Source organism: Anopheles funestus, chromosome 3RL (assembly GCF_943734845.2).
Source record: "Anopheles funestus chromosome 3RL, idAnoFuneDA-416_04, whole genome shotgun sequence".
Lineage (NCBI taxonomy): Eukaryota > Metazoa > Arthropoda > Insecta > Diptera > Culicidae > Anopheles > Anopheles funestus.
In genome coordinates this window covers 17,298,973-17,315,171 of record NC_064599.1, presented here as the reverse complement: position 1 = coordinate 17,315,171, position 16,199 = coordinate 17,298,973, and the positions used below count along the sequence as shown (strand labels likewise).

The 16,199-nt window shown below is 41.0% G+C and overlaps 1 protein-coding gene across 5 annotated transcripts in view; it reads left to right on the top strand.

The window, feature by feature from the left end:
• Positions 1–16,199, top strand: part of LOC125768001 (BAI1-associated protein 3) — a 66,945-nt gene that overhangs the window by 43,969 nt on the left and 6,777 nt on the right. For all 5 annotated transcript variants that reach the window (XM_049435087.1, XM_049435086.1, XM_049435085.1 and 2 more), the window contains 4 exons: positions 14,497–14,785; positions 14,859–15,060; positions 15,146–15,453; positions 15,615–16,143. In XM_049435087.1, coding sequence (XP_049291044.1) covers positions 14,497–14,785; positions 14,859–15,060; positions 15,146–15,453; positions 15,615–16,143 — 1,328 coding nt within the window. The remainder of the gene's footprint in view (positions 1–14,496; positions 14,786–14,858; positions 15,061–15,145; positions 15,454–15,614; positions 16,144–16,199) is intronic.

Sequence of the window (16,199 nt, the reverse complement as noted above, 5' to 3'; positions counted from 1 at the left end):
TTTAACTAGTTCTAGTTGCCTTTTTAGTAGTTTATTTTTCTGTTAGTCAATGAATGAAGGAGGTCGATCTTCTTTTCCACAGAATGCTGTGAAGCCGACCACTTGCCGATCGTATGATGGAATCAGGGCAAGATCAGTTAAACAATAATTTATATATTGTTAATTATATTACATTATATTTGTGTTGTTAATTATATCAACAACTAACGTAAATAGTATTAATGAGCCTTTGGAGGATTACATGCCACTACATGCAAAACAACTGTGTCGCTTTCGATGATGAAACAATTAAAAAAACTTATTTAACACCTGCATTTTCTTGAAAATAATGTTCTGAAAAAAGGTAACAAAATGTACCTTCAATTTAAATAACAAACCCCAAACACATCACCAAGTATCCGCCATTGCCATACTATTAATATAGAGAGTGTAATTTGTTTGAAAGACGTTACGTAAAAGAGGCTTACCGTTCTTCCATTCCGTTGAAGGGTCTACTGTCAACTTAAGCCTTTGCACCATTACCCCCTCCAGGTCCCTCCAGGGGCCACCCAGTTTTTAACAGATTTCAGCCACCGTTATGTTGCGGCGCCTTGTTGCGAGCTGATAAATCATCATAATTTTCCACGCACCGCTAGAAGCATAACCGGTCAGTGACCGGGAGAACCATCTGTCTGGCAGCACGGTGAAAATTTCTGCTGCAGGTGATCGTGGCAGGAGTCGGTCCAGCCCCATTAGTGCTGATTGATGATCAAGGGGCTTCGCATCCATTTCGTTTTGCGTACGAACGCACGCATATACAAACCTTTTTCCTACCACAACACACCTTTGAAGTACCGAATGGTAGGATAATTTTCTTCGTCTTTTACGACTCACAATCTTCAAACGGTTTCCTTCATTTCGTATTTGACCCGTTTCGGTGTGCGGACACGCGGGTAAGAACAAGTAAAAGGAAAAATGAAAAGGATATGGAAAAGTTCCATTATGGACGGATATTATCAGCAAGTCGACATCTTTTAGATTATGTTTTTTATATACATTGTTGCATTTTTTTTCTTCTCAGTGTTGTCCCCTCCTTGAAAGCTAAGGTAGCACTTAATCAAACACCGACACCGTTCTTTACAAAGGTTAGCTTGATTTGTGCCTTAAAAGGTTCTCGTGTCGTTGTTTGGATGGTGTTTAAAGTCATTAATTAAAGACACTTCTATAACAGATTAAGATTTTTTTAAAAGGAAATTAACTCCCTCAAAATAAGCTTGTTGCTTTCGTGTCGATACTCAATACTTTATTTAATTATCACTTGTGCACTGTTCCAGGTGTATAACGTAAGTGCTTCAGCAGATCGGCGCGCCCGATCTGCTAACCTATCTTTCCCTATCTAGCCTGTACCTGATCAATGTATAAGTGTGCGTTTGTTCTACGTTAGAACTGCGTTTTTAATCTGCGTTTTTGATCTGCGTTTTATCTGCGTTTGAGATCTGTGTTGACACACAGATGGCGCTATGTACACTACATAACCCTCCCCCAGTGACTCAGTCACGATTTGAATGAGGTAGTCAAACGCGAAACGCGGACCTCTCTGTTCGACGCGGTTATTCTCTGAAGCGTACTGTCTTTTTTTTGGAACGACACTCCGGACCCGTGACTTGCGGCTTGGCGTTGCTTGGGTTTTCTTCAGATTCAAATGCTGGTTTAAGGCGATCAAGAGAAATAGATTCGTTTTTTTCATTGATTTTCACGACGTAATATTTTCGAAATCGTCGTATCACATCGTATGGTCCCTCGTATGGTGCAGTTAATCCTGTTCTCACTTTGTCTACCCGAACATAAACCTGTCTGCAATTTTCTATGGACTTTGGAATGTAAAACTTTGATTGTTTATCGTGTCGTGGAGCCTTGGGTTGTACTGATTTGAAACTCTCTTTCAAATCCTTAATAAATTCAGTGCGATCTGTTAAGGTATCATCTTTTGAAGGAATGAATATTTCTGAAGGTAACCTTAGGCTTTGGCCGTAAACCATTTCGGCTGGTGTACCTTTAAGGTCTTCTTTGAAAGCTACTCTAATCCCTAACAGAATCAAAGGCAAGCATTTCGTCCACTGTGTGGTGTTTTCATTTGCCTTTAGTGCTTCCTTCAGATGTCGGTGGAAACGTTCTACCATTCCATTAGATTGAGGGTGGTATGCGGTTGTTTTTATATGGTGTACTCCCAATATACGAGTTAATTCGTCGAATAACTTTGATGTAAATTGCCTGCCTCTGTCGGTGGTAATAACTGCTGGGCACCCAAAACGTGACACGTATTCGTCAACGAATTTTCTGGCTACTGTAGATGCCGTTATGTCGTTTATTGGGTAACACTCAGGCCATCTTGTGAACCTATCAACTATCGTAAGCAGGTATGTCATGTTTTCTGATGGCGGCAATGGTCCCACAAGGTCCATGTGTATATGTTCGAATCTACCCTTCGTTGGTTTGAATTCTTCGATTGGAGATTTTATATGTCGAACTACTTTAGCTTTTTGGCATCCTTGACAACAACGCGTCCAATTGCCTACGTCTTTTTTCATGGATGGCCAGAAAAATCTATCACTTACTAGCTTGCGTGAAGTGCGTATACCCGGATGTGCCAAGTTATGGAGGCTTTCGAAAGTTTGTCTCCTAAGGGTTGATGGAACGTACAATCGGTTCGTGCCAGTCGACGACTCAAACACCAAGTCTGTGTTATGTAAGGTTAGGCGTTCTAACCTGAATTTTGTGTTCTTGTCCTTCTCTATGTTATTCATAAGTTTCACTAGTTGCTCATCTTTTTTCTGCTCCCTTGAAAAGTTTTCATATGTATGGTTTGCGATTGCTTCTGTCTCTCCTATCCGCGAAAGCGCATCTGCTATTACGTTGCTATCTCCCGTAATGTACCGAATATCGGCAGTATATTGGGAAATAAAATCTAGCTGCCGGCTTTGGCGCGGTGACTTTTCAGCTTTTGAAGTTAGAGCAGAAGTCAACGGTTTATGGTCTGTAAATACCGTGAATACTCTTCCTTCCAGGAAATGTTTGAAATGCTTAATGGCAAGAACAATCGCGAGCAGTTCGCGATCGAATGTCGAGTACCTTGTTTCCGTTGGCGTTAATGTTTTTGAAAAAAACGCTAAAGGCACTCTTTTTCCATCAATTGCTTGTTCCAAGACTGCTCCCACAGCATAATTTGAAGCATCTGTTGTGACCGATAGGTCAGCATCGCTGTTGGGATGGGCCAACAATGTTGCGGTTTCTAAGTCACTTTTAATTGATTGCAATGCTGTCTCGCATTCGTCTGACCATTCGAAATCCTTCTTTTTCTTCTTGTTGCTGTGCTCAGCTATTAGTTGGTGAATAGGACGCAGTTTTCCCGAAACATTCCTAATAAACCGATGGTAATAGTTCACCATTCCAACTATGCGTTGAGCTTGTTTCACTGAATTCGGAGTAGGAAAATTTCGAATTGCAATTACTTTGCTCGGACATGGAGTTATTCCCTCGGTTGTTATGCGGTGGCTGAGAAAATCTATCTCGCTTACTCCGAAACAGCACTTACTAGATTTTATCTTCACTCCGTTTTCGGATAGACGATTTAATACTATCCGAAGATGTTCCATATGTACTTCTTTTGATGGACTGGCAATTAGAATATCGTCTATATAAATAAAAACGAAGTCTAAGTTCCTGAAGATATTGTGCATGAAACGTTGAAACGTCTGTCCCGCGTTTCTAAGCCCGAAAGGCATCCGAACAAATTCGAACAACCCGAACGGTGTGGTTATAGCAGTTTTGTGGATGTCCTCCTCTGCAACCGGAATCAGGTGGTATGCTCTAATAATGTCGAGCTTTGAGAAAAATTTGCAGCCATTCAGGTTCATTGTAAAGTCCTGAACGTGTGGTATCGGATAGCGATCCGGAGTTGTAATTGCGTTGAGTCGCCGATAGTCACCACACGGTCGCCAGTCTTGATCTGGTTTTGGTACCATGTGCAGTGGTGATGAAACAGGTGACGATGACACACGGCATATCCCTAGTTCCAACATTTGTTGGAATTCTGCCTGTGCTGTTTTAAATTTCTTTGGGTCTAGGCGCCGTGGTTTCGCAAAAGGAAGGGTTCCTTTGGTTTCTATGTAATGTTGTATCGAATGGCGGATCGGTTCGTTGTAATCAGGAGGTTTAAGTAAGGATGGAAATTCTTCCAATACCTTAGTGAAATCTGTCTGTTTATGTAAAAAATGTTTTGGTGTCGGCGTATCGACCTGTGCAATTGTGCCTTTCGTAGTTATTTGAGTAGATGAATCTACTAGACGGCGACGTTTAAGGTCTACCAATATGTCGTTACGAAACAAAAAATCAGCTCCCAGTATAGGGCGATTTACTGCTGCTACCATAAAAATATGGGTGAAAACACGTCGTAGTCCGAGGCTCACTCTTAGCAGCATTGTGCCATACGTTGCGATGGGACTGCCGTTGGCTGCCGTGAGCATTGCCTCAGTTTTATGCAACGCTTTTCCTATTAAGGTGTGCGGAATAACTGACACGTCAGCTCCTGTGTCTACTAAGAATGTTAACTTCGATGTTTCGTCCTCGATGAACAATCGTGGCGAGAAGTTAACGTGCTCTCGCGGAACATCCGCTAGTTCCCGCGAGTTGGTTAGTTTTTTTTATTTACATTGTTATATGTGCATGGTTCTGTGCACTTTTCGGCATCCTTTCCGAATCTGAAATGATACCAACACATACGTGGCCGTGAGATAGATCGAGCTGGTCTAGAATGTGACTTAGTTCGATTACTATGAAATCGTGATGGACTTCTACCTCGCTCTTTAGTTGTTATTCTTTTTATCGCCTCACGAAGTTCACGGATTTCGGCTCTAAGAATAGCCGTAGAATTTTCTGTATCGTTTTCGAATGTATCCCTATTTTTTACTGCAGACACATCTCCAGCCTGGGAACATTCCCACAACCTATCCGCGATCCTCAGTTGTTCTTCTTGTTCTTTGGTATCAACTGCGATCAGCGCTGTTTCAATTGCTTTTGGCAATCTTGATTTCCATAGTTTCTGAATTAGAGCTGATCCTACCATCCCTGAATTTCCTGCTAACTGCACCATATGGCGAAACAAATCGGAAGGTTTTCTATCCCCAATTTCTACGTGATACAGCAATTTAGTTAATCTTGCTTCTTCACTCTGTGTCACTCTATTCAGGATGTGATTTTTAAGAGTGGTATATGGCAGTTCCGTATCGGGCGTTTTGATAATGTCGATCACTTTCACCAGTATTTGTTTAGGCAAAGCACCTAACAAATATGAATATTTTGTTCTTTCTCGAACAATTTTTGAAACTTCAAACTCCGCTTCTGCCTGGGCAAACCAAACGTCCGGCGCATCCTCCCAGAATTCGGGAAGCTTTGTTGAAATTTTTTCAATCGCTGGTGGAGGGTTAGGTGTTCTAAGTGTATCATTACAACCAGCGCCTAATGCTGGGGCTCTGGATGTTTCTTCGCTAACGACCACAGAAGTTTTTTTACTTTCTTCTGTCATGACGAGATTCCCTATTCAGTGTATCTTAAGAGCAATTCTATAAATCAATTGAGGAATGGATATGAATTATATGAATATAAAATGAAGTAATATATCTTGCTTGCCCTCGCTAATGAAAGTATTAAAATAATTTGAAAAGATAATCGTAATGTTATAATAATAATAAAAATGTGTTAATGATAAAAAAATATTCTAATGAAATGAAAAAGAAAAAAAAATTTTTTTCGAAAAAACGTATTTTTCGATGGCCGATCCGCGTGGTAACGTCCGTCCGACGTATTTTGCGATGGCCGATCCGCGTGGTAACGTCCGTCCGACGTATTTTGCGATGGCCGATCCGCGTGGTAACGTCCGTCCGACGTATTTTGCGATGGCCGATCCGCGTGGTAACGTCCGTCCGACGTATTTTTCGAGGGCTGATTCGCGTGGTAACGTCCGTCCGACGTATTTTGCGATGGCCGATCCGCGTGGTAACGTCCGTCCGACGTATTTTGCGATGGTCGATCCACGTGGTAACGTCCGTCCGACGTATTTTTCGATGGTCGATCCACGTGGTAACGTCCGTCCGACGTATTTTTCGATGGTCGATCCACGTGGTAACGTCCGTCCGACGTATTTTTCGATAGCCGGTTCGCGTGGTCCGACGAATTTTGTGTCCCACGGAATGGTCAGACGAATTTTGTGTCCCACGGCTTTCACATTACACTCACGTTACACCACCTTTCACACACTTGCCCCTGAACGCTCACTTAGCCGGAATTTTGCGTTCGACGTTACGCTACCCTGCTTTAATGCTTGTGCATACGGGTATATGTTGTGCTCTTCTGATGCATGCGATCAAATACGGTTTCACACTGCTGTTCTCACGCACTACACACAACGTCGCGATCAATCCAGCCTCTTACGCACTGGATAGGATAACGCACTCGTTCATACGGGGGGCGATGAGTATCACGTCGGGGTCACCACTTGTTGCTTTCGTGTCGATACTCAATACTTTATTTAATTATCACTTGTGCACTGTTCCAGGTGTATAACGTAAGTGCTTCAGCAGATCGGCGCGCCCGATCTGCTAACCTATCTTTCCCTATCTAGCCTGTACCTGATCAATGTATAAGTGTGCGTTTGTTCTACGTTAGAACTGCGTTTTTAATCTGCGTTTTTGATCTGCGTTTTATCTGCGTTTGAGATCTGTGTTGACACACAGATGGCGCTATGTACACTACAAGCTGACCAAACACATTTGCGCTTGTTAATAACATTGTGTAAATAATATGTTTTCTGAACAAAATTGATAAAAAGAAAAGAAAAATGTAACTTCTTCATTATGGCAATGGCATTACATGAAGGGCTATGAGATCGAATATTTTTAATAAATTCTTTCCAATATCATTCAATATTCACCATGGACGATAGTGACACACTTTCAATGTCAATCATTAACGAGATCAATTTTCTGCAATTCCGTGTCGGGTTCATAATTAGCTTTCCCGAAATGAAAAAAAGAAAGAAATTAAATAAGGGAAACAGGATATATAGCAAGCGAGGGCTACAGCTGAAGTCACTGCAAACATTGTCGGATGTTGCCTCACCGTTTGCACGTAATATTGTACCCTGCATGGTGAAGGACTTTTCACGGACCGTACTTCCGAACCAATCCGTAATACCAACGCTGCCATCGGCACTTCGTCGAAAGACAGCTGCTACTTTTAATTACATCCCTTAATACGCCGGATCAGATCAATTTGTGCGCTTTGATGCAGCTCGTTAGCGGCAAAGGGAAACCCAGCTGTCCTGTGTACATATATATACTCACACACATACTCAGACACTGACCGTAGTTAACCATTTAACGGTACATAACTTCACCGTGTAGGTGCGGTGACCTTCTGAGCTGGTGACTTCAGAGAAAAGGTACCTCGAATGAAAATATCTCGCTTTTCCACTATAGAGATACAATGCGCTAAAAATGAATATAACACTCTTATTACTACCTTCGAGGAAATCTGGTTTTCCCTTTTATAAGCAAGGGGTTTAGGGTGTGGTTTTTTTTAATAGAATAGAAAATATTTGTGTGACTTTTAATATCCTTTAGCATAATATTTTTTTTTATATGTTTTTTTTTTTCATTTAACCGTACACGAGGAGAACTCTTTTTGTCCCATGATCATATTCTTTGATGGGATGCGCATAAACGATGTAGAATGCATAAAATATCAATGTTATCGATTTAGACATGCCTTTTATAAACCAATCATCCCCATGTTTATGATATACCGGACAAACAATAGCAAACCCTACCATCCATTTCCTCCCTGTTTAAAAAGGGTAGTATATTTGCGCTGCGGAAGCTTATCTGCTGCAAAATTCCTCTGCAACAGGAAAAAACCTCTCCAAAATCAGAGACACCTCATACCCATTATCCCGTTTATCGCATTTAGTGTTCATAACTTCGTTAGTCGCAAAGTGTACCGCAACCATAAAGCAAAGGCAAATGTTGACCGTAATGTTGTTGACTGCCGACAATCAAAATCCGTACATCGGCCTGCACCCCAAAAACTAAACAACAGAAGCACACACACACACACATTAGTCCGGAATGTGTTCGGAGAAGCACCCGAAAAATTCAAAGCACATTTCACCACCAAACGGGGGACAACAACAAAACAAAAAAAACCAAATCGAAAAGCAATTTTAGGCATCATCCTCAACATAAACCGCTTACCACAATCCATTTGCGATGGATTAGGGAACTGCTTTCAAACGATTCCGGTTGAACAGAGGGAAGGAAGCAATGGCAAACAGCTCTTACACTTTGCCATGATGGCAAGTTGACGAGAGTCGAGTGCACACACGCAGTAAAGATACGCACGAATTTGAATGTAAAGAATGGGAAATGAAACATCATACACGATTGTTGAAATTGGTCCACCCTTTCCATCCATGGATCTGGTGGGTGAAAACTGGAGAGAGAGAGGAAAACAAAAACACGTGACGCGTAAGTAAATCCTTACACACGCAAACTCAAAACTCTTTCATTTAATCATTTTCACTGCCCTTTGATTGTTTGTTGCGTTCCTTTCGGAAACGTTCCTTTTTCCCATGTCATGTCAACACACGCAACCGGAAAGTGGAGGTTTTTTTCCTTCTCGTGTTATTACATCACTACCACATTTATCACGGTTAAACGGGATTGGTGCTCATTAACCAGTTGCGGTTATAATGCAAAAACGAGGAATTACCTAACGGAAAAATACGTTCACGCTGCATGGAACACTACTGACAACTTTTCTTCAATCGTAAAACCGATTGTTGGACTTTGCACATAGTTAAATAAAACCATAAATTTGATGTGTACATAACACAAACAGTAAAGAAACGAATCCAAACCATTCGCAGTGGGAATGAAAGCTTTTCCTCCTTTTATTATAATATGACAATACGATGTAATAGCTTTTTACACTATCACACTACGTGGGGGGTTGCCATTCCCGAAATCACCACGACACCATAAGAGGTCAGTCAATGTGAAAATTCAGCCTTTTGATGATGGAATCGTCCGAAATGACCGGAGAAAAAAAGAATATCTGACCTTAGGGATCATACAACTCTTACGTAACGCAGCACCAAGACCTATAAACCATCCTGAATATCCGACATCAAGAACATAGTTCAGTTTCATTATGTCAATTAGATTAAGGAAAGAAGGAGCAATGAGTTGGTTTACGCCATTCTTCTCATGATTTACCTAAATACGGTCTTAAGATATAAAAAAAAACATTATCCCGACTCGGACACGACTACTGTTTCGTTCCATAATTATGATACCCCATAATAATGATAGTCTGGAAAACATGTTTTATCTAAATATGTTATATTTAAGCTGAGAAGTAAATAGTAAAAATACAAAAATTTTAATGGAGACGCCTGGTACTTGTGGATTAGTGAGCAAAAATTATTCAACAGCTTTAAATATGCTCAGCTTGAGCCAGCTTTTTTTAAATAAAGTTTTCATAAACATTGAAATACTTATCTTCAAACATAACATGTTTTATAAAAATATGTAGAATTGAAGAAAAAAAATAAATAGTAAACATACTAATTTTTTAATGGAGACGCCTGGTATTTTTTTTATTATTGAGCTAAATATATTCAACAACCATAAATATGCACAGTTTATGCCTAGTTTTTTATACAATGTTCATAAAGATTGAAATACTTATCTAAAATCATTAAAAGTTTGTATTTAAGCTGGAACGTTAATAGTGCAAATGATAATTTTAGAATGGAGACGCCTAGTACTTTTTGATTATTGAGCAAAAAATATTCATCAACTATCAATAAGCTCGATCCAGATGGGATTTAATGCCACCAGCGTTTATAATATATAATAGTTGACCGACACCAAAATGGCGGTCTGGAGACCAAGTTATTATGTAATTATTACAGGGGAAATGATTCTAGCGTCTCAATTTCTTCGTTACGTAATAGTTGAATGATCCCTCACACCATTCCGTATGGCGCACCGCAATGGCGGTGGTGATGCACAAAAATATCTTGCTTCCTGTGGGAGAAAAAAGATTGATACAGAAAATAATTTTTACCAAGAATTTCCCCATTTTACTGACCATCATTTAACGTTGAATCAGATTGACTTGTGTCTTGTCGCCTTTTTTCTCTCTTCTTTGTCTTTTTTGTGTGTTATGTCTCTGATCTTCAAAGGTAAACTTTTCACCTATCTGCTGGTAACCACAATTAACAGAAGAGTGGCTTCAGAATGGTTTATAAAGAGAAATTTCCGGTTTTTTTTGGTTGATCCTTTTGTTCCTCTTTATCTCCGTTTTACGATAATCGCTAAAGGTTCTCACTTCCGGGGTGCTTTCCCGGGAAAGTAGCATATTTCATTTCACATCGTTGAACGGGAAGATTGGTTTTTAGACATATCTACTAGCCCACATATACACACACACACAAAAAGGTCGATAACATGACCAAGCAAGTGCTTCTATTTGGTTGACCTTCGAAGTGTTGGATGATTTAATGCTTTCGTGCTGCTTTTTTTGTCCATATATTTATCGATACGATTATAATGGTTGAAGTGACAAGAGCAAATTGTTGTAAGTAGTCAGGATAAAAGGCATTGAAGATTATGACGGATCAAAGTTCATTTTGACTTGAAGAGGAAGAATATTATTTAAACCACTCCAATAGATCGGTGGAAGAATGATCGAACAGAAATTTTTTTCAACATCTAACAAAGATCTAAGGTAACTGTACTGAAAGATAATGCGTAAAGAGCAACAAATAAGTTTTAATTAAAAATGTCCTAAAAATATAATAGCATTATTTAAGATGCAATTTTAAATGACTGTACATATACTTAAATTTTATATTAACTTTATGTTATACCGTTTTGTTACATGGAACAATTCACGAACAAATGCTTATCTTTATAAATTCGTTTTAATTTAGTTGGACATTTGTATCCATCTATATACTTTCTTCTTTTATTTCCATCAACAAACGTTAGTTAGCAATACGGCCAGGCCGTTCTTTATGAATAAAAAAAAAAAAACAAACGTTAGTCAAATTATAATTCAGTAGAGTCTCTAACTGTGAAAAATGCAGAGTAGTAGAAACTCTTGAGCACAAAATCAAAGATTACATTGATACCAGAAAACAATGGAAACATTTTTGCGAAATAGTAAGAGAACTACAAATCAAAATGCCATCCTTCAACGACCTCGTTAAGCCAGAACTTAGATTTATATGCAGGAACAAACGAATAACTTTACTATCGATATTTAGCAATTACGTTCCAAGTATTTACAACAACGAAATAGATTCGCACTACGAATCACGAAAACAAACTCTGAAACAAATATTAATGTAAAAATACAAGGAGAACTATAATTGAACTATACGCAGCCGGACAGGAAATAGCATGTAAGAAGAGGAAATAAAGAATTAAGTATTGTTTTATATAAAAAATAAATAAAAATTAGTGCTGTACAACAATGCTGCAAAACAAACCCTTAAACAATCGTCTGAACCGTCCCAAAAACGCACATGCAAAACAATTGATTTCATGTTCCATTTACATCAACAAATGTGCAAACTATTGAAGTAAAGCATAATAGCGACAACGAGATAATGTCACGTCAAGACGTAAACATAATAGGAAACGGTGTCACTCAATCTGTAAAATACGAAAACAAAAACCGTTTACAAACGGGCAACAAACTTCTCACCCGCACCAAAAACTCATCTCATTCGGCTTCACCCATTACAGCATTCTTCTGCAGCATTCTACGCCGTTGTTCATTGTTCTGGCAACATTTGCTTACTTATCTCACACCCCGCTCACACACCTGTGTTCTGTCACCATTTTTGCCACCAACAGCAGCTATCGCGCGAACGCGAAAGTACAGTAAAGGCACGCGCACCAATCATCAGCAGAGACTAAACAAACCACCGTTACAGCAACAGCAGATGAAATAGTCAAAGAACAAGCGGCCTGTAACGGAGTGTAACTGAGAAGCAGCAGAAAGCGATTGTCCGTAGATTGACGTTTACAATACAATCAGGCCCTTCCTCTCTTACAACGCTTTCAACATGCCTTGCGTTTTTCCGCGTTTTGCCACAATCCACATCTCCATTATTTCAGCACCTCGAAAGCTCATTGAACCAAAGTAAAGTCATTCTATTGATACTGGGCTGAATCAGGATGTTCGCGTCGCACCATGTTCTACACCTTTCCTACCTGGTGAATCTGATAAAGCGAAAGCACTCACTCTCTACACAGCTAAAGCTACCAGCGGCACATCGCCCTTTGCCGTGGTGGTCTCTCTAGCGGGTTTGTTTATCATCGTTGCCCAAGAACCCAAGCGCACGAGCACTTCAAGTTAATCATCGATAGGCACTTTCATGCAGCGTATCATAAACGCTCCAGTGTTGCGCCTTGCGCACCGGAATGGAGCACCGTTTATTTCATCCCAATTCTCCCCGGTCTCCCCGGTTGGAGGTCGTATTCCCTGGCAGCAGCATAATTGGAATGGAAAGATGTTCCACTGTTCCAAAAAAGCCTTTTAGCAAACCTTTTGGGGCAGAGGCTTTGTCAGGAAAGCATTTGCCGTGTAACTTACTCGGTGCTATTATTTCATGGCGCACCATGTCCTCCATGCTCGTCCAGTTTTTGGGCTGCGGTCGAGGTAAAACCGAATGTCGCCTGTAATGGTACGACGTGGACGAATATATGTATGTATGCCACGGTATAATTAATAACCGGAACGTGCTGTACGCGAACAATGTACGGGTGTGTGTGGTTGGTAGCTCGGTAGCTGGTTGCAGTTCGCCATGTGCTCAGGGACCAATATCGGTTGATTGGAGAGCATGATGGGCTGCATCAATATTGTCAATACTAAGGACATACGGAAGGGCTGGCAATTTTAGATTAGCTCTGTGCGGGATTGATACCAGCATACCGAACGGCCCATTCTAACTTTATCCTATTGTTTGTGAACCATAATAATATCTTCCCGCATCATTTCCCTCTCCAAAGTTGGGATAAATTATCTAAAGTTGGATAAATTTACTCCTTTTTGCCACTTTATCAAGCAATAAGTTACAATACAGTGCACAGCCCGTGATACAAAACAACTCATGCTAAACGCTAATTATAATTCCAATTTCCTTCTTGCCAAGAAAACCAACCATTTATTTTATCCGAACATCATCAACGCGTTTCTTCGCCATGCCGCCGTATTATTCTAGGGGAACGGATTAAGGTACATCCGAATTGTGGCACCTGCCTTTTTTTGTTGACAGTGTGTAACATAATTATAGTAATAGTTAACGAACACTTAAACTTACTTTTTTATCAGCTCGGGAATTAATATTAATTCGTGGAATATAATTACAAAAAAACTTTAAAACATAGAAATAACTTTAAAGGCCTTAATATTTGTAGTTGTAATTTAGAATATTTTTTTCAATGTCTTGATGATTCCTGACAAGTAATTAAAATTAATTAAACATAGTTAGGATTTGTTACAACATATGTTGCATTTTCGTGTCCTTTTCAATTTCATCTTTAATATCCTTTATATTCTTGTTTCTAAAAATTTTTGCGTTTGTATAATTATACTACCAACTGTACATCTACCCAGCACACTTCGGTCGATTGTGCATGAAACCTTCCTCAAGGTGATAAATTTTAATGATTTACCAAAAACGCCAACCCGACACGACCGGCATGAGGCTGTTTGTTACTTTTGGGGCCCAAAACGTCTGTCCAATGTCACCGTTCAACAACAACAAAGAAACACAAGACCTGCTTTTGTAAGAAGCGGATAGAGACGGTCGCTATTGTTTATGTGATGAAAATACAAATTTGCATATTCTCATCTCAAGCAACGCTCTGGCGCTTTTTTCGGCTTTTCAAGAAGCCGGCTTTACTGGTGACACCGCACCGATCGTCATCTACGTAATTGAAACGTCACGCACTTAAAAGAAAGCAAGACAACACATTTGCTGTTTAGCAAAACCCCAAAACGGCAAAGGATTTTGTCCCGTAAGAAGTTTGGAGATTTTGTAGCCCAGGCCCAGGGTGGGCCTCCGTACGGCCTCCCGTAAAGAATAGTGATAAATGGATTGCGCAGTTACGGAACCGGCAACTTTTGGTGAACCTTCGGCTAACTTTCCCTTGCACGTTACATCTGTTACCGAGTACGGAAGGTAGTGAATTTCCATACTTATTAACGTTCTGTGCCGACTAGCGATAAATTAATGGTTCTTCATCACGAGTGTCGTGTTTTTTTGCCTTCAAAAACATACCGAATTATTGAACATTTATAAATCATCGTAAATCATCCCACCATCTGGTTCTTATGTTTCTTTTTTTTCCTTCTCTTTTGCTCCCGTTATTGTTTCTACAGGTTTCAGTGATCCCTATTGTATGCTCGGCATACAACCCTCCGGTACACCACCGCCTCCGTCGCCCCAACCACCGATGACACCGCGCACCCTTTCCGACACCGGCATGGACAGTCTCGATTCGCCCGAGCATGGGAAACTGCGCAAACATCACAGCTTTCGGTTAAGCTTCAAGCGCAAAGATGGTCGCCAACAGCGGGACTCGGTCGGTCCGGTTCCGGCTAAATTCATCCGTGCGACCTCCGTCAAGCCGCACACACTGTGCCCGAAGTGGAATGAAAAGTTTAAATTGTAAGTATGATACAACGGTGAGGATCAGAAGATAAGCGTCACTAACCGCTCTGTCCCCCTCCGCTAATGCCAGTGATATCGACGATATACATTCGGATCAGCTACATCTGGACATTTGGGACCACGACGACGAGAGCAGCGTGCTAGACGCTGTATCGCGACTGAACGAAGTGAGGGGCGTTAGGGGTTTAGGTAGATTTTTCAAACAGGTGTGCCAGTCGGCCCGTCAAGGCTCGCAGGACGATTTCCTCGGTTCTATCAATATTCCAGTCTGTGTAAGTGTTACTCCTTTGATGGATTGCACCAAGAGATAGAACCCAATTAGAATGAGGCTTTCACTTCTCTCTCTCCTACCGACAGGATATTCCTTCAACTGGCTTGGAGGGTTGGTTCAAGCTGGAGGCACGCAGCTCACGCAGCTCCGTGCAGGGCCGCATACGGTTGAAGATGTGGCTATCGACGCGGGAGGACCGCGGCACGTCCGAGGAGGACAACACGCTCGAGGTAAAAAAGTTCGAACGACTGCAGACAATCTTCATGATGCACGAGCTGAACGCCTTCGATCCGGCCTGGAAGTGGACTGGCGAGCTGGCCGGACCGTCGCTAACCATCCTTCACCAGATGGCTGTGCAAAGTGATCTATCGGATCTACAAATTTCTTTAGCAAAGTAAGATAATTCGTCTGCTGGTTCTTTTCTGTTTAAAAATGCTAATCATAGTCAGTCAAGCCTTAGCCTTAGCTCGAATTCAATTGCTTAAGATTTTTCAGAAGTTTCCAGTTTCTAAAGAATTTTTTCCCATTTTTTTCTCCATCTCGTACGGCACACAGATTGGTAGCTATCATAAGAATCAATCGCAAAAAGCCACTAGACACAAAGTTCGTCCACCGGCAGCTGATCGAGGTGGACAAGCTGTGGATCAACAACTACAACAACGAACCCTTGACGCGGGAACTGGAGCAATGGTTGGCCGATTCGTTGAACGGTTTCGTCGAACGGTCGCTCTGCCAGATGCGACGACATCGGGAAATATTCCCAGCACTTCATCCGCCATCGCTTGTCCGGTTAGAGTATCTGCTCCGTTGCCTCGGGCTGCTCGGTTCGATGCGAGCCTTCCGGCAGGTAAGCCCATTCAGCAAAGGTGTACGGGGCGAGATCGTTGGTGCACTGCGGAAGGGCTCCATCACTTGGTCACAGGCGCAGCTACGTGAATCGCAACGATCGCCCAACCCATTGGTACATTACACGACGATTCTGATAGCGGACCTGCAGCTGGGCATTACCTACTACCATGGACTATTCGATTCGACCAACGGCATACAGTATTTTAGCATTGTTTACAAACAGTTTGATTCATTGGTTAGTGATATCGATTTGAGATTGTTGAGGAGATTTGTAACCATTTCCCATATATT